At 51.7% G+C, this 18,561-nt stretch overlaps 1 protein-coding gene across 4 annotated transcripts in view; it reads left to right on the top strand.

Annotated features, from left to right (window-relative positions):
* Positions 1-6,234: 6,234 nt before the first annotated feature.
* Positions 6,235-18,561, top strand: part of GPSM1 (G protein signaling modulator 1) — a 66,903-nt gene continuing 54,576 nt past the window's right edge. For 2 of the 4 annotated variants that reach the window (XM_054646412.2, XM_077189150.1), the window contains exon 1: positions 6,235-6,363. In XM_054646412.2, coding sequence (XP_054502387.2) covers positions 6,305-6,363 — 59 coding nt within the window. In that variant the 5' untranslated portion in view covers positions 6,235-6,304. Of the gene's footprint in view, positions 6,364-15,704; positions 15,993-16,508; positions 16,628-18,561 lie in introns of those variants that run through there. The other 2 variants (XM_054646413.2, XM_077189151.1) reach the window with 2 other exon arrangements.

Below are 18,561 nucleotides of genomic sequence, written 5' to 3'. Positions count from 1 at the left end.
ACTATCCCAGGCCACTCCAAGCCCTGTCCAGCCTGGCCTTGGACACTTCCAGGAATGGGGCAGCCACAGCTTCTCTGGCAGCCTGTGCCTGGGCATCTCCACCCTCACAGGGAAGGATTTTTTTGGGCCTTTGAAACTTTCCTTGTGTTCTGTGATTTGCTCAAAAATCATCATTAATGGTGTCTGCCAGTTACCAGTCCTAAAATGAGAATTATTATAACTTTTATAACTGATAAATATAAATGAAAATTATTACTTTTATGCTGCTTAATGTTGCTAAAATATTATCCTAATATTCGACTAGAATGCTAAGAACAGCCTTACCTTCAAATGCAAGAAGTGTAGGAAAATGTGGATAAACTGAGCAGAGCTGAGCTGTACATGGTGGTATTTTTGCACTGCCTTTCATTGCTGATTAGAAACTCGATGGGTTCAGACCTGAGCCTGTGGTTTGATGCAGTTTTGGTGATAACCAGAATGTACTTCCTGCCACCACGTGCTGGTTTGGGGACTGGAGGGGCTCTGCTGCAGGGGCCTTGGTGACCTTGTGGTTGGTGACAGAGTCACTTCAGCAGCAACTTCTGCTCTGCCTGCCTCTGGTTCACTGAATTGTTGGGAGCCACACAGAAACAAGTCCCACCCTGAGTGTTTGCAAAGCACTTGCAGAAGCTTGACTAAATAATGCAATTACACTGCAAATATTGACAGTCTGTTTAAAAACAAATCCAAACATGGTTGTAATTAATGTCAGTACCAACAGTTACAACTTAAAAGGAAATAAAGCCCCCTTCAAAGGTGAAAATGTTTATTTCCCCCTCTGGGCTTCCAATTCTTAGCACAATATTACTCTTCATTTCAGTCAATGCCAACAGGAGGTTTTCCCAGACTTCCAGCAGAAGAAATTGGGGTTTTGTCTGTTGACTCTTGGAAATTGAAGTTGGTTAAACAAATCCACTGCCAACACTGTAAATAGAAACTGATCATGACTGAGCTCTGGCATATTTGTCTGAGCAATAGAGCTTTGATAAGGGGCCTCCAAGAAGAGCTCCCTGGTACTTCCATCAAGGCTTCCAAGGTCAGAAAAATCCAGAATATTTCTGGAGAGCCCCAAGAGAGCCTCCCACCACCCCTGCTGGGTTCCTGGTTGAAGCTCTCTTGGAACAGGCACCACCAGGCTGTTGAATTCTGCTGCAGGAACAGAAGAGCTGCTCCCAGGCAGTGAGAAGGGGTGGGAATTCACCAAAGAACGAGAAAGAAGCAGAAATGTTCCTCCAGCATGTCCAGCTTGCTGCAGCCATCACTGGGTGCCAGCGCGAGCTGCCCCAGTGCCCCTTAGGAAAGTGCACCAGAGAGGAGATGCTGGGGCACAGAGGCAGAACTGCCCAACATCAGCTCCTGTGCTTGAACCTTACTCAAAAGCCTTCCCAGGCACTCTGCAGAGTGACTCTGCTCCAAGGCAAAGAGCAGGATTTCAGTGGAGGAGGAGCTGCTGGCTGGTGGATCCAAGGGATACATGACATGAGCACAGAGGCATCAGGACAGTCCCTTCTGGCCCTGCCTAAAACATCCCCCCCATCTCCCCAGCAGGCCAGAGCCAGCCCACAGGGCTCCATCTCATCAAACTCTCCACGAGGCTGGGAGCAAGGGCACTTTGAGGGGCTCTTGCTATTTATTTAATGAAGCATTTGCAGTCAGGCTTGAAGGCTGGAGGAAGCGGATGAGCTCTGCTGCTTTGTTTGTCTCCTCTGAGACCCAGAGGAGCATTAATGAAAAGGAAATTCGGGGACATCAGAGACACAGGATGTATAAATATCCACAAAGCACAGGCCAGATCCTCAGGTGCACCCAAACACGAGGGGATGGAACTGGTGAGAATCACTGAGGTCTTGATGTGTGTTTGCAATGCTGGGCCAGCAGAGAGGGCTGGGCAGGAGGGTGGGGAAGGAAAGGAAGAGCCCCCTGGCTGTGTCCCTGCCCAGGTTCTGGGAAGGGCTTGGATCCAGCTCACCCACCCCAAACTGGGCAGCTGAGCTCTCCTGAGCCCCTCTGTGCTCAGCACTTGGGGCTGGTTCAGGAGTGCCTGCACACAGCTGAATTATTCAGAGGAGCTCGTTACTCAGAGCTTTTCCTGAATGTCTGTGCTCCAAGAGGTTTTTAAAAGAGACAATCACAGTCAGCAAAACAACTCTTCACTCTCAGATGATCCTCTTTATTTCAGGTATGAATAATATTCCTGGCTGTGAGTCTCTATTACAGGTTATCTGCAGATTGTAATAACCTTTTGTGCTTCTGCTTTGGAGATAAAATAATGGTTCCTCACTGAGTCCTTCCCTCTGATCAGAGGAGTTTTGTTGCCTTAGGATCAGACTCAGTGCAAGGAAGGATTGTAAAAACCCTTGAAAACTGTAATTTCTTTCCAGCTCCTGAAAAAGCAGCAGTGTGGCACAGCAGTTTTATTTAGACCTGTTCAATCTTTCAGCAGCATGGAGGCTTCTGCTCCCCAAGCACAGACATTGAACCTTGTTCTTAATTTGTTGTTTTAACGAAAGGAATAGCTAAGCACTCCTGCTGAAACCCACCCCTGCTCCCTCCCCACTCTGGGCTGTTCTGGGGAGGATGTTGTTGCAGCTCGTGTAATTATGCTTTATGAAAAGCCCAAAGCCAAGGCAAATGTTCCTGTGTGTGGCCCCGATTTGCACAGCAGCCCTCAGACCCTCCAGAGGCATTTTTATTATTCCTTTATTCTCTCACAAAGCCAACTCCTCTCTTACCCGTCTTCACACTGCTGTCAGGCTGATCCAAGCTCCTGTGCTCACAGCTCAGTGACACATTAGAGATCTCCAGCCATTGTTCTTTCCCCAGGAGGGATGGGTAGAATGATTTTGTTATCTCCACTTTACAAACTGGCATGAGGCAGCACCAATAGTGATGTTCCACAGGAAAGCAGCCCTGGCCAAGGCTGCACATCATCCCCTCCCCTCCAGCTCTGTGTGCTGGGGAAGGGCTGGATCCAGCTGAAAAATACCCACTGTGAGCCCTCATGTCCTGCACACAAAGGAAGCTACATCCACTGGGATAGTTTGTTTTTAAAAAAGGTGCAAACTTCCTCCAAGATAAGTTTATCTCCATGTAAATTCACAGCTGTGAAACTGATATAAGCCAAGACAAAGTTTCTTCAGTTTTGCTGTGTGGTTCTTTTTCTAGGCTGGTTTACCCCCAGAACTTCCTTGCAGGCTGTGTTGAGAGGGATTTAGGAAATGGAATGCAGGACAATAGCAAGGTGCTTTTGGAACCTGCTAGCTTGAAAAAAACCAAGACTGTGCAAAGTCTGGTGATTAATCACAGCTGTTGCCAGAAAGAGAAGTCAATTACAGTGCCAGTTCTGTAGTGATTTCAGCTGGGGTCTGTCAGCTTTGGAGCCTGAATTGCAGAGCTCTTTTTGCACACAAACCCCAGCAGAGGCCCCCAGCAACCCATTCCATGAGCTGCAGGAGAGCTGCCATGCTAATTAAGACAAATCTTTGTGTTTTGGAGGGAGTGCCTGGCTCTGGTGTGTCTGGATGATGAAGACATGGAGGCAGTGGAGGGATGTTCCTGTGTCCTGGCAATCCTTAACTGACGGGCAAAATTTACTGTTGTCCTCTGTCTCTCTGTCTTCCCTTGAGCTTTCTGTGCCTTCCTGCTCTCAAGGCTGTCTCTTCCAAGTGGAAGGAAATATGGCAATACTTGGAGCTCTTTCATCTTTTGTTGTGATAGCTTTGGGTATCAATTTATAAAAGAAATGTTAAAAATTGCCCAAGAAGTCTTAAGGATCCTGCAATCCTATTGCTTAGAGCTGGGATTCTGCCTGTTGGTAAGTGAAGGTGTAGAGACACTCAGGAACTGGGAGGAACAAGATTTTGAGCTTTAAGATTGCAGAACTAAAGATGTTGGAGGTGAAGGGGTGTGTAAGGTCAAAGGAAAATGAACCCTGCATTGCCTTTGCTGGATTCTGGCCCAGCCCTGTTGTACCCTGCCCTGTTCTTCAGGATCCACTCCTCCTTTTTTCCATTCTGCAGCAGCCCTTTTAACAGCTAAAGATTCCAGCTCCACTTCTTGATCTTATCTGCACTGAACAAATCAATTCTCATGCCTTTCTCTGGTAGGTCACACTTGTCACATTCATCTGGAGCCTCTCTAATTGCTCTGGGTCCTTCCCAGCACATGTGCACACAGTTCACCAGAGGAATTAGTGGCATTTCTGAACTACTGGGGTTTCTTTCTCTCTGTACTCTTATCATTTTCCTGTTTCATTGCAGCTGAGCAATGGATCTGAGTTGTGGCTGAGGTCCAAGTGCTTGCAGGGAGCTTCTTGGCATGAACATGTAGGGTTAACCAAACCCAACCCACAGCAAAGTAATTGAATTATTTCATCTAATGAATTCAAATCTATTGTGACCTATTTGCCACTTGTAGGAGAAGAAAGAGAAGCTGAGTTTGTCAGATGATAAATGATCCATTGCAAATTCATGAGTTTGAAGGCCAGAGGGGACCATTACACTCATCTCAGCCTGACCTCCTGCACACCCCAGACCCTGGAATGTGCCCCAGCCATTCCTGTGTCATTACTGTGGGGGTGACCCCGCTTGCCCAGAGCTCTGTGGAACACCAGAGAACTGGCTGGAGCCCAAAATGGAAGCTGGCCTCCTCCCTCCTTTCCCCTGCTCTCCTTTCCAGCATTGTTTCTCCAAAGGGCAATTCCTCTGTCTTCCCACACTCGCTGAATGCCAGCCCAGCACTGGGCCCAGCTCAGCTTGGCATCCTCAGTGCCTGGGGCTGAGGAAGGGCAGCAGCAGCAACACAGGCTGGATTTCATCTTTTGCACTCATGTCCTTGCCTGGAAGAGGGAGAGGCAAGGACAAACACCCCCTCTGACGTGCCAAAATCTCCTAGGCTGAGCAGTCCCGTGTTTCCATGGCTTGTGAAAAGCTGCTTTGCCCCAGGATGTTTGCTGCTGTCAGTGAAACCACAAACCTGGGTGAAAACTGGCTGGTGGGAGGCTCAGTGTCCCAGCTTGCTCCATCCAGTGGGGGTTCTGGGGCTGCTTACTCAAGGGGTTCCTTTTTTTGGGGTAATGAGGCACCCAGGACAGCACCACACCTCCATGGGTGAGGAGACAGCTCTCAGCAGGATTGCTTTCAGCTTTCTCTGCTGTGGTTTATCTATAGAATTGAGACTATTCCTAAGCTGAGACACAGACACAGGTTTGTTTATGAGGTTTTGTTTCAAATTTAAATGCCCAATCAATTAGCTCTTGGGAAAGAGGCTTTTGTGGTTTGCTAGTGGGGTGTTATTGATGATGTTCTTTCCTGAGCAGGATCTGGGTTTACTCCTGAGAGGGGTTTTGAGCAGGTCCCCAGGGTGAAAGAGGCAGTAAACAAGCATGGCTCTGGATTCCCACCACAGAGGGTTCTGTGTGTGCAGAGCAAGCTGCTGGAACCCAGGGAAAGTCACAGTTTATAGCTGTCTTTATTTAGGGGGGGGGTCTGTGATGATAATGATGTTTAATTTGCTGTTGCTGGGTAAGTGGCCCTAACTTTCAGCCAGGTTTCTGCTGAGTGACCAACTCCCTAATTTTTCCAGGAGCATCTCAAGCCTTGAAGAGCACAATGAGCTGGATGCAGTGTTTGAAGATGACCTGCATCCATCTCCAGGTGTCTGGGTGGAAAGAAATACTTAAGGCCCCAGGTTCCAAGAGGACATAGTTAACTGAAAGAAACTGCTGTGGGCTGGAGGGAAAATCCCTTTTCCTGGGGGATTCCTCGCTACCAAAGAGAGCAGCCAGACTTTGCTCTGTGGCACAGCCCTGCCTGGTCCCAGCTGCTCATTCCTGCCTGCCTCCAGGTGCAGACACTTTCGAAGACAAAAGGGCTGTGGCCAGGCCAAACCCGAGCCTCATTACGGCTTTGCAGAGCTCCAGCTGGGCAGGAATCAGCGATGCTGCTCCGCCGTGATAACGCGCAGGTGAGGCGCCCGCTCCCAGGTGAGCGCTGAGGCACTGCCGGGGATGTCCCCATGCGATGTCCCCATGGGCTGTGCCGGGGGCACAGGGGGGCTCTGCCAGCCCGGGGGATGCCGTGCCCGGGGCTGCGCTCCCCGTCCCGCGGCGGGACCCGGCGTGCCGGGCGGGCGGCCGGGAGGGAGGGAGGCAGGCCGGGTGACATCAGCCGGAGGAGGGGCCTGCCCGCGAGTTTCTTTGCTCGGTGCATCACTTCCCGGCGCTGCCATACTCCGCTGCCCGCTCCCCGCCGCGGGGCCGGCGCCCATGGCGAGCCCGCCCGGCGGGGACAGCCCCGGCTCCGCCGCACGGCGCTTCCACTGCAGGTGAGCGGGGCCGGGACAGCCCGGAGCGGGGACAGCCGGCTCAATGGGGACAGCCCGGCCCCGAGCTGCGAGCCCGCCCAGCGCCGGGAACAGCCCGCTCCTTGGGGACAGCCGAGCCCCGGGCACAGCCCGCTCCTTGGGGACAGCCGAGCCCTGCAGCCGTGCCCACCCCGGTCCCCTTGGGGACAGCCCAGCCCCGCAGCCGTGCCCAGCCCGAGCCCCGGGGACAGCCCGGTCCCCTTGGGGACAGCCCGGCCCCGCAGCCGTGCCCAGCCCCGAGCCCCGGAGCGCGGCGGAGGGACGGGAGGAGGAGGAGGAGGAGGAGGAGGAGGGAGCGCTCCTGCAGCGGGAGCCCGGAGCTGTTGCACGGGTGGGGATGCGGCCGGAGCGGAGCCGGGAAGGACGCGGCGCTCCCTCCGTGGGGCAGCCCCGGGCGGATCCGTGGCACCGGCCTGCCAAGGAGGAGAGCGGCTCCTCGGCTGGGCAGGGTGGTGCTCGAAGCTCCTCGGTGCTGGGCATTGGCATGGGAGGCTCCTGATCGCACTGCAGAGACTTCGAGTCTCAGCTTTAGAACTGAACTGGTCGCTACAGAAATTTTCACAGGGCTGGGGGGAAAAAAAACAGCTCCAGGCTGTTTGGCGTTCGTGGCGAGGCTCGTTCTCTTCATTTAGATCAAAAGTGGAAAACGTTAAACCCAAAGAAGACTAAATGAGTGACTTTGAGGCCTTACAGCGTTGTTCATGCTGTTCACCATGGTGTTTTATTTCTCCTCCAGCTGTCTGAAGTGGAGGTGATGCAGTGGCTGGACTAGAGGGCTAAAAAAGCCCAAGAATGCTTCAAGTGTATGGGATACAGTGGCTTCTCACCAATTCTCTTTGCAGGCTCTGCGGTAATTAGCACAGCAGCTAGTGGGCTGTCTGCTTTAATGAGTGTTGGTTCATTAGGGTGGGCAGCAGGTGTTTCTTGGTTATGTTGTGTCGTAGAGCAACTCCAGGGAAAAGGAGGCAGCCGAGTTAATATCATTGCTCTGCTTACTCTGGGCAAGCTAGAGCTGGGGAGAAACCTGCTGGATTTTAACCAGACTTGGCCTTCGTCTTTCTTTCTCTTTGTTTTTCATGGAAACCTTTTGGGGAGTGGATTTTGGTCACTTTTGCAAAGGAAATTTTAGTGGGAGACTGCTTATCACAAATGTTTGCCTGCACACGAGCTCTGCTCCCAGCTGCTGGGGAAGAGAAATGGGAAGCATTTTCCTGTGGCTTATCTGGGTGGCTCTGGCAGGGCATGTGGTTTTACAAGTCTCTGCTGTGCCTTTTAGGCCTTGAAAGCAAGTGCTGGTGGAGCCTCTGTTCCTACTGCTCTGCAAAATAAGTGGTAACTTAGTTTCTTCCTTAATTTCACTTCTATTGCAGCGCAGAAACTTTAGGGTGAATTCAGGCTCAGTCTGGTGTGATGGGTGGAACCTCAGGTGACTGGGACTAAAAATCCAGGAACTGCTACTAAAATCTTAATATGTGGGGTTTTCTTTTTTGTGGGAGCATTGAGGTGCAAGAACTGCAGAAGGTACCTGTGCAGGCAGGAGAGCTGGGGAAGGATTTTCCCTCTAGGAAACAGGGTGAGGTGGGGTAAAACATGCCAAAAATGAAAGTGTTTATTCATTTTATGACATCCTTTAGTGGTTCCCTAAATTCTACCCCTCCTAAACAAAGGCATGTGCTCTGTTGTGCTGACTGCAAATAATCCAAGTGCTGACTGGGCCAAATATCTCCATTTACAGGGACTGCAGTCAAAACTTTTGCTACAGCAGTCATACACCACAACCCAGAGTGTTTCTGCCCCTGTGCAGCTCTATGTCTGCATTTGCTCACCTTTCTGATGCCATTTGTTACACAGAACTGTGGAGTTTCAGGCAGGACTTGCTGGAAGTCCAGGGCTGTGGAAGTTGTGGCTCTGTGGGGTCAGCTCCTGGTGTGGGGTCAGCACTGCTGGGGCTTGTTGGAATTGTCCAGTTCTGTGATTGTGCTCCTCAGATTTGAGCCGGCCAAGTTCTGTGTGAGCCTGAGTTGGTGCTTTACCTTCCATGGGCTTTTGGGCTGGTATAAATTCAAGTGCCTTAATTCAGCTGTGTGTAACCTCTGAGGACTTGTTGGACAGAATAGGGCTTGTAGGAGCTGTGAAATACCTGCTGGCAGCAGGTGTCCTGCTCTCCTCCACTGCTGCAGGTGCTCTAACCTGCCCTTCTGTGCTGGCTGGCTGATTTTGAAGGTGTAGGAAGCACCAAATCCATCCAATGGCTCCCCTGGCCTGTGGACAGTGACAAGCTCATGCTGGGGACACGTCCACCATTGCCCAGAGAGCTCCCCTGGATTTGGGCCCTTGTTTTAAAAGGCCACTCTGGAGATTTCTGGGTGTGGGAGGGAGTCATGGACATGTCCTGGGGAAACCCTCCCTGTCCTGCACTGCCATCATGGAGATGTTATTGATCCCACACAGCAAGAACATTGATAGTGCTGTAATCAGTCCAGAAATGCATTAATCTGCCCTGAGAACTCAGAGAAAAGCACACCTTTCCCTTCCCTTGCTCTCTGCTCTCCTGCCAGCCTCTGTTTTCCAAAGCACTCCTGGCTTTTGTGATGTTTACAAACTTTCCTTGATTGTGTCACAAACAGTCCCCATCTCACTCATTAGTGTCACCAGGGTGAGGACCTGACCTGAATGTGCATCGGGCAATTAGAGAGTGCTCTGAGCACCACGGAGCTCGGGGAGAGGAGGCTCCTTCCTCCTCTTCTGATGGGAAAACTGGGGTGCAGAAATTGCTGGCCTTCTGACATGGGAGGCAGTGAGAGAGGGCACAGCTCAGCCTGGTGGTTGAGGCAGAGTAAACTGGGGTTTGCAAAGCAAATTGGGGAGAAAATCCACTTCTGGGGTGGATTTGTTTATTGTTTTGTGTGTAAGGGATAACAATACCATGAAATACTTGGTGTTTTCCCCACTTCTTGTAAAGTAAACTCACACAACTTTTGAAGCTGGACTTTATACAAGGCTAACAGCTATTTTCTTTCCAAGAGGTGGTATTTAATTGTATCTGCCCGAGGTGAAAATTAGCACCAGCAGCAGTGCTGGCTTTGGCAATCAGCTTCCTCTGTGGGATTGGGGAAGGGCTCAGGTGCAATACCAGAAAACTGGGAATGGCCATTTGGTATCTGTTTACTCTCTAGATTAAAGTTGAAATTGCTTATTACATTTCTGAATGCTGGTTCAGAGGGTTTCTGAAAGATTCTGATTTTTCTTCTGTTTTGTCCCCAAATCCTGTGCCCTGTATGGGATGTTTGTGCCAGGCAGACCAGAAAGAGAATGTTGTGCCTTGGCCACGTGTTTGTGGTTATTCCAAGTTTGCCTCTGAGTCAGCTGAAGTCAAATCAGTTTGTGACTCGGCTGTGGCCTGAGGACACCCCTCACAGCCAGTTTTCTGTAAGATAAATGCTAATAATCACACCAGAGCTGGGTCTGAGGCAGCTGTGACCCTTCCCACCTGGAATGTTGGCTGTGGGGCAGGAGGGAGCTGTGCTGCCCAGAGCTCTGTGCCTTTTGCTGCCTGTTGCATTGGTCACTGGCTGCTTCTCTGCTGGGATGGTGTCTGCAGGGGCTCATGGCCAGCAGGACAGGAGGGACACTGCAAAGGGTTCCTGTAAGCAGGAGGTTGGTGTTGGATTGTGGGGGCTGGTGCAGCAGTTTTGGTCACTCCACGAGTGGTGGGTCCTGTTCTGGCTCCAGGTCCTGTCAGAGCTCTGGCTGATTCCACAGCATGAGCTGCTCATGCCACAGGAAAATCCTGTGTGTGATTAATTCCTGTTTTCCTGGAGGATGTGGCCAATTAGAGATCTGCTGCCCCTTATTTTCAAAGTTAGGGGAAGCGGTGCCTGTTACACCAAAGGATGAAAATGTGTTATGAAAGCTGAGAAATTGATTTGTTATAGAAGAGTGATTTTTAAAATCCTTTTTGGCTCTTCCTCTCTTGAGCCAAATGCAGCTGGACCATGGTGATTGGGGACAGGAACAGGCTGCACAGCTCCCTTGGCATTCCCCTCCTCCAGCTCAGGGATGAGTGTCCCAGACACTGAGTTTTTTCCTGATATATTACATAAACCACAGGGGAAAGCCTTGCCTTGGTGGTGCCTTGAGGATGAGCAAAGTCATAGCCAGAAGCAGAAAGGCTTAAAATCGGAAATGCTGGTAAAAGTCTGGGGTATCAACTTTTCACTGATCCAGGCCTCAGGCTTGGAGGGAGCATCTGTGGGAGGCAGATAGAGAGGATGTTTTTAGGGGCTGACAGTGACAGAATGGCTTTGTTTGTTAAAGGAAGATCATCAGGATGGGTTCATCTTGCCTGGGTTCAGCCCTGTGGAGTGTCTGTGTGTTCCTGTTAAAGCAGGAGGGCTCAGTGTGCCCTGGGGGGTGCCATTCCCACCTCTGCTTCTCTGTGCTTGGAACCAGGGTGAGGCAGGGGGTCCCTGCAGGACCACCCTGAGCCTGCCCTGTGTCCTGACCCAGGCCCCTCAAATGTGGCTCCCTTCATCTGTGCTGCTTTAGCACATCCCCAGGACACAACTTTGTCACTGCTCTCTTTGCTTTGAGCTCCCCACAGAGCAGATGCTGCTGTCTCAAGCCCCATCTCCCCATCTCTCTCAGGCTCCTGTGTTCCCCTCTTGCCTCCTCTCCAGCAGATCAGACTTTGGTGCTGGGGAACACAAACTGTATTTCTGTTGTGCTATGTGGATTTCTTGCTGTCTCATGATTTTGCACTTGAGGTGGTGTCCAGACTTGCCTGAAGAACAGGTTTGAACTCTGTCAGGTCTTACTCTGCAAGAAGCCACAAGCAGCAAGTTTCTGAGAGTGGAGAGAGGGATTTTACTTAACTCTTGATGCTCTTCTGCTTGAAGAGCAATTTTATCTCCAAATTGCTCTCAGGCCTGTCTGGTGCTGTGTCCCATCCCTCCCATCCCAGTCCTGCTCTCTGTGCCCCTTTGATCAGCCAGCCCAGCTTCCAGAATTCCACTTCCCTCTTGTAAAATCCTTTGCCAACCAAAGCCATGAAACCCAAATTCCTGCTGGTCTGGGCACACAGGCTGAGTATCCCAACCACAAAGTGAATTCTGGGCCTGGGCTATTTATATTGTCAGTGGGAAAGCTTTTCATTGACTGGGCTGCTCCCTCCCTAAAGATACTTTTAATTAAATGTTATTTGACGGATCTGACTTTCTAATTGGCTTAGATTTAACTGGTATAAACGGGATTTTTTTTCCCACTGAAAGCTGAAGAAAGTAGGAATCATTTTTTTGGAAGGCTCTTTGCATTCAGAGTCACGTCCATCTGTTGTTTAATGTAATAAGCTAATAGAATGAAAAAAAAAAAAAAGCATGAAACCCACCCCACAACCAGAAAGTCAACATCCCTGCCAGTGCCTGGTGAGGAGAGGGTGAAGCTGCCTCAGCTTTGGAGCTCTCTAAACAATGCCCAGCAATGTTATGCAACTGCCTAGGGAAGGAAGTGAAAAATTATCATTACAGTGCAGTTTCAAGGGCAATATTAAATGAGCAATTTGCAGCACAGCTCTGCACTTAAGTCACTTAACTCACTTCTCCTGAGATAAAATTAACAGGGCTGGTTGAGGACAATAGCCATGACCTCTGTTCTCTTAGGACAGGGGTAGAGACAGGCTCTGTTTAGAACTGAATCTGAGGCATGGGACTGAGAGCCTCCCAAGTGGGCAGCCAAACCCAAACCAATGTCATGGCCTGACCCTGGAAGTGCCTGAGGGATCCCTGTCCCACTGGAGCCTGGCAAAGGGGGGACAAGCATTTGCTGAAGCACCTCATGGATATCTGCCCTTCCCTATTGCAGTAGAAGGGATAAGGAGACCTGCAAGGCCCTGGACACTGGAGCAGCAACAAACCCCTGAACTGATGATTTGGCAAGCAGTGCTGCTGTCTGTTCAGTACCTTCAGGGTAGGAGTAAATAGCTTAAAAATCTATTCCCAGTTTGCTTTCAGTGAGAGGATTTTGCCCGAGGATGGCAGGCGCTGGAACCACAGGTGTTTCCTTTCTGACTCTGAGATTAAACAGGATCCATCCAAAGAAGCTTCACCTTCTGCTCTGAGCCATAGCTCTGTGCAGCTGCTACCCCTGGAGGGATTTTTGGAAGAGGAATGTTGGATTGTCTTGGCTCCCCTCAAGCTTTTCTGTTACCCTTTGCTCTTCCACCCTCTGGAGCAGCCAGAGGGGCTCCTCACTGGGAGTTGGGGGCTAATGCAAGAGAAAGGCCAAGAAAAAGGACTTAAATGGGGAAGGAACTAATAACACAGCTCAGTGTAAGAGCTGTTTCATGCTCCACCTGGGAGCAGATGTTTTGTCTTGGAAGCTGCTTTTAAAAATGCATGGGCAGGGCTGGGAGCTGTCAGTTCTGTCTGCAGCTGGCTCTGAGCTGCACTGGGTGACTGCTGGAGGCTGCTCTGAGCACCCAGGGGCTCACAGGGCTCCCTTCCTGCCCTGGGCACCCTGCTCTGCTCCCCTCACACTTTCTGGGAGCCCTTTCCTGGGTGCTGTGGCTGCAGGTCCAGCTGCTGATCTGTGATGGGATTTGGGACAGGTTTCCTGATCTGCAGCCTCTCCCTGGGAGGATTGGCTTCTCTGATAGGATTGCAGCAGAGGAGATCAGCTTTGCCATAGGGCAGCACAAATAATTAATGGTTGTGCTGAGTTCCTCAGGGGAACCCCTACCCCACTGCTGGGACAGGGGTCCCCGTGTGTGGAGGAGTTTCTGCCTGCCTTGATGAGCAGAGCTGCACCAATGTGCATTTCCAGGTAGAACAGAGGGGTTTGCTGCACCAAGTGCCTTCCCACTTCTGTTTCCAGGACTTTCCTGACGCTCCTGTGGTTTTGCAGAGCACTGGGCTGTGTTTGCTCTGGGGGGTGTCACAGCAGGTGCCATCTGAGTGTTCACCTGTACCTGGTGCTGCTTCCTTGGGCACTTTGGTGTGAATTGCTGCTTTTTCCTGTGCTCTGGAGCAGCTTCAGCCCAAATTAGTTCGTTGTGGGAGAAGTTTCTTGTGTGATGCACGCTGCAGAGTTGAGGTGGCTCTTTGTGCACTCCATCTGTGGAATATCCGTTCATGCCTGAGGAGAGCCTGGAAGTGCTGATGAATACTCATCTCTCTGGGGCTATTTGTTAATTACTGTTATTCATGGGCTGTGTGATGGTGCTGAGTGGATCCTGGTAGGGTTGCATCCGTTCCAGGGCTCCAGAGTGCATGGTAAACACCAGTGTTTTATTGCAGCTTTTCTGGGAAATACTGTTCCTGTTTTCAAGGGTGGGAGATTGTATAGCCATCGGGGTGAAAGAGAACAGAGGTGGTAAAACTGGGAGCTGAATGTCCTGACTCCCACTCCTTTCCTTCAGCACTTCCTTGCCCACGTCAGAGTGAGGGTAATTGTGCTAATTGTGAATTGGAGACCTTGGCTTTGTCCTTCACTGAGCCCTGCTGGGCACTGCAGCACTGGTGTCACACAAAATTACGGTGGCTCTGCTGTTCTAACAGGGAGCAGAAAGTTTAGGAGGAAGTTAGCAGCTGGTGAAGTAAATGCCAGCCTCTGCCTGTTTACAAGGTGTCCCTAGCAAAGGGAGCACTGCAGACCACAGGAGGAGGAGCAGCCTGGGTGGCCCTGGGCTCTCTGGTCACTGAGAAGAGCCCAGAGCCAGGGCTTGAAGGAAGCAGAGCAGCCCTGAGTGCTCAGGCACCTGTCCCTCCACAAGTTCCCTGTCTCAGGCTTTGAGAAGAGAGCAGTTAATTGAAAAAGGACAGAGGGACACAGAGCGATGTTCCCTGTCAGAAAATCCTGCAAGTCCAATTGTGGGAGAGAGTGGAGCTGCCCTGCCTTGGGGGTGGTTGTCTTTTGGGGTATGGTGAAAGATGGAGGGAGAAAAGCACACAATCTGCAGTTCCAGTTGGGCAGGAGGGATTTGGGGTGGGCAGGAGCTGCCAGGGCTTTGAGGAGGGTCCTGTCCTTACTGTCCTTGTGCACTCACCATATCCCAGCTGGTGCTGCAGCAGCAACAGCCCCTTTTTTTAGCAGCTGTCTGCAGAGATTTGTATGGAGGAAATGCTCTGGGGATTGGATTTTGCTGCAAAACACAGAGGCCATCAGATTGAGCTTGTTTATCAGCCAAGCCTGCTGCAGCATGAAGGCAGGAATACAAACCACCAGCGACCAGCACATGGAAATACCGAGCTTCCTAAGCCACTGGTGCCTCTCTTCTTCCCCTGACAAACAAGCCCTTGTGATTTCCAGCTTGGGAAGCCCGTGGGCCAACATCTCATGGTGCTTGAGTGGAGACTTACACCCATAAAAGCAGCTGAATGTCCTGGAATTGTGATCCTCCACGTGCACCTCCAGGCATTTCCTGGCCTCCGAGTTCAGCTGAGTCTCTGAGCTCCTGCACAGGTCTAAATAATAAAACATATGAGTTCACTGCCATGTGCCCAGAATTTTAAGGCTGCAGCCCTTGGCCAGCTCTGGTATGAATTGCTTCCATCAGGGCAGTAATCCAGGAAACCCCGAGCACGAATTCTTGGCTGATGGAAATCTGTGGTTTGGTGCCTTCCTGGGTAAAGCCAGGGGAGAAGGGAAAGCTGCTGTTTGCTGTCTGTACATCCCTCTGGTGTGTGTGCCCTGCTGGGAGGGCAGGCAGGGGCAGTTCCAGCAGGTACCACAGGCTCTGAGGAGATGCTGGTCCACAGGGAGCTTCTGCAGCGTGCTCAGGTATCTGGGGAGTTAATAATGAAATGACTGAAAATACCCACATCTTCCTCTGCTGTTCTGAAGAAAAGAAAAACTCACTCTGTTAGATGTTCTCTTCAATAGAACCATCCTTTGGCAGCAGTGGTTTTGGCAGAAGGCTGTCACCAGCTGTGCCAGTGAGTGACCACTCTGCAGAGGGGACCAGCAGCACATCTGTCATGTAAGGATGAGGAGTGAGTAGAGAAAAATGTTGTGTTGTGTTCCCTGCCCTGAGCAAAGTGATTCTCCTGTGGTGGTGGAAATCCCTTCCTGAATGGCCCTGGGTGACTCAGGAATTCCCCTCAGGTTCTCTGGGGGCTCCAGCTCTGCTCTGTGGAGCTCCAAACCCAGAGGGCAGAGCTGAGCTGCCCAGGGCAGCTGTGAGAGCAGCAGCTCAGGAGGGGAAGGCAAGGCAAGGCAGGAGATGCTTTGCAGCCCTGGCTGCAGACAGAACTGAGTCATTTGTCGAGGCTGACACTCTCAGAGCTGCTTGCCTGAGGCTGGCATGGCTCAGGCAGGGGAGTGAGGATGCAGCCATCCAGATACACACAGAGGAGAGAAAAGTAACAGCTCCCAAAATGTGACTGCAATGGAAGTGAAAAAAAACCACCCTCCCCAATTAAAGCCATGTGTGTTGGTGGATGGAACTGCTCCTGGAAGCTTCGTGGAGGCTGCTTGTGCAGCACAAATGCAGCAGCTCTGGAATGCCCTGGATCAGAACAGGCAGGCTCCTCCAGCACGTGAAATCCCTGTGGAAACAGAGCAGCTCCCCCAGCCCACCACCCTCAGGGGTTAAGGTAAGAGCTGCCTTGTCAGCTGTCTCCTCCCCGTCCCTGCTCCTGGAGCACATTTTCCATGCAGCCTGGTGCTGTGCCATGTGTTTTTTTTCACTGCTGGATGATGATGATGTCTCTGTGCTGGAGCAGAGATTTTCTTTTTCTGCAGACATGCATAATTCAGTTGTCAGGATAAATGGGCTCCCTGGATTTGGGCATGTGTGTGAGCCTGATGCTGGATCCTCCCTTCTCTCACCAGTGTGAGGCAGGAGGGGAGCAGGGAATTCTCCCAGAGCTCCAGAGCAGCAGTCTGTGGTCTGTAAACTCATTGCAGTACCTGTGAGATTGCAAGAAGGATCTAAATTAAACCCGAAATAGGCCTGTGGAGAGGAGCATTCTGGCTGGATTTGGGAAGGCTTTTCAAGAAACATGATATTGGTACAAACTCCTCCTGTGAAAGAGCAGGACCAGAGCCCACTTCACACGTAGAGGATGTGATCTACATGACAAACTCTCCTCAAAATATGTGTTTGCTGCTGTTTACACCTGTGATTGAACTGCACAAATACCACAGTGTCAGAGCCAGACTGATGTGGTGTGTGGGGAGGAGCAGGAGCTGCCTCCCTGTGCTTGGTCTGCACAGAAGCATTGCCAGGGTAGGTGTTTTCCATGCTGGGACACAAGTGCTGAAAATCTGGGGGGAAGTGGTGGGGAACTCAGTGCCAGGGTGCTGTGGGAGCAGCTGGGAGGGTGCTGGAGGGATCCCTGAGAGGCAGCAGACACCCAGCACAGTGCCAGACAGCGGGGCTGCTCTCTGAGCAGAGAGGCTGACTGAAATTCTCACCTTGTGTGGGACCATGTGCCTTTCTGGGACTCCTGCCATGCTTGGATTTTTGGGGGCTTCCCACCTGGTGGGATGCACAGATTTTTCCACAGTGTGCTCTGAAGTACTTTTGGTGCTGGTCTGCTGGGTTTGGGTCTGCACTGAGGAGCTGCAGGAGCAGTTTTAGAGGTGCTGGCAAGGGTTGCAGTGGACACCTGGCTGATATCTGAGCTCCTGGGGAGCCTCTTCCCTTGTTTTTCAGACAGATGTGGGATTATCTTTACAAAATCTGGAGCGATGCCCTGTGGCTGTGTAAGAGCCAGGGGGAAGGGCAGTGTCCAGTGTGAGCTCTTGTTCTCTTGGCCTTCTAAACCCATGAGTGTCTCTCCAGGGCTGATGCCTGATTTTTGGCACCCCTGGAATTTTCAGGGAGAGCACAACAATGCTTTAAACAGCCCTCTGAGCAGGAGACAGCTGCAGAAGAACAATGTCAAATTGGTGCAATCTGCTGTGCTGCAGCTTTGCCAGCAGCAATCTGTCCTGGTGGCTGGCAGTGCTTCAGCCCTGGCAGGAGCTCTGCCCATGTGCCCTGCGTGACCTGGGGGTGCCACCTTTGTCAGTCCCTCTGCTCTGGGCTCTCAGGGCTCTCATCACTGAGGGAGGGACTAGCACAGCCTCTCCCTGGCTGGGTTTCACCCTCCACACAGGCTTTACCAGATGGTCATTTGAAAAAGAAGTTGCTGCACATTTGGATTCACTGGATTTGTCTGGTTCCTGCTGTTTGCTCTTCAGAGAGCTCTGCAGGAAGAACAAGGGCCAGGTTTGTGCTGGCTCTGTCCCTGAGGTCCCATCCAAGCCCCTTTCAGGTGCTGCAGAGCATCCTTAGCGTCCTCAGGTGAGCTGGGAAGGCTCAGCCCCTCCCTGGCTCCCAGCCTGCATGGCCCAGGCTCAGGGTGTGAATTCTCTGCTCGATCCCAAGGGCTCCTCTCTCTCTCTTGGCCTGGAACCCTTGGCTTGGGGCTGGTGGAAGCAGATGAGACAGGAAGGGAGCAGAACCAGATTGGCTGTGGGCTGCTGTGGAGTCAGTGGAAAAAGCTGTGGTGTGAACTTTGCCATGGTTTCCTTTTCTGCTGCATCACAGTGACGATCCCATGGCCGTGCCCCAGCCTGGCCGTGGTTTGCAGGGGCTGTGGGCAGGAAGGAGGCACCACGTGGGGACTGTGGGCATCCTCCAGCTGCTGCAGGAGCTTTGGGATGAGCTGAGACCTGGGACAGGCAGAGGTGGCTCCTTTGGCTGGCTGGGCTTGGCTCTAAGGCAGTCCCTGGTGTTTCTGGGGCTTGGCAGCACCTTTTCCATACACAGTTGTTTTGCTGCTGCAGGCAGGAGCAACTGGCAGGCTGGGAGAGGAAGGAGAAGTGGGGGCTGCAGCTGGAGGGGTTTCCAGGCAGCTTGAATGGAGAATAGGCTGGGGCCTGTGAGAAAACAAGCCTTGCTTTCACTCAAGGTTGTGCAGGAGAGGAAACCTCACACAGCCTGTGCAGCTGCCCAGAACAACTGGGACCATTGTGCTGGTGGCACTGGTGGGGCTGAGCCTGGCCCTGCCAGCAGCTGGGGGAGGCTGGGGTGGTCTCAGTCCCTGGTGCTGAGCTGCTCCCCTGCCCTCCTCTGGGATCCATGAGGGATCCATGGGGACTCAGGAGCCCCTTCTCCCATCCCAGGACAGCATCCAGGCTGAGCCCCCACTGGGTGTCGGGGGCAGTTTTAGA

Source organism: Agelaius phoeniceus, chromosome 21, assembly GCF_051311805.1.
Source record: "Agelaius phoeniceus isolate bAgePho1 chromosome 21, bAgePho1.hap1, whole genome shotgun sequence".
Taxonomy (NCBI): domain Eukaryota; kingdom Metazoa; phylum Chordata; class Aves; order Passeriformes; family Icteridae; genus Agelaius; species Agelaius phoeniceus.
The sequence above is the reverse complement of the archived record's forward strand: the minus strand, read 5'-3'. Positions and strand labels throughout refer to the sequence as shown.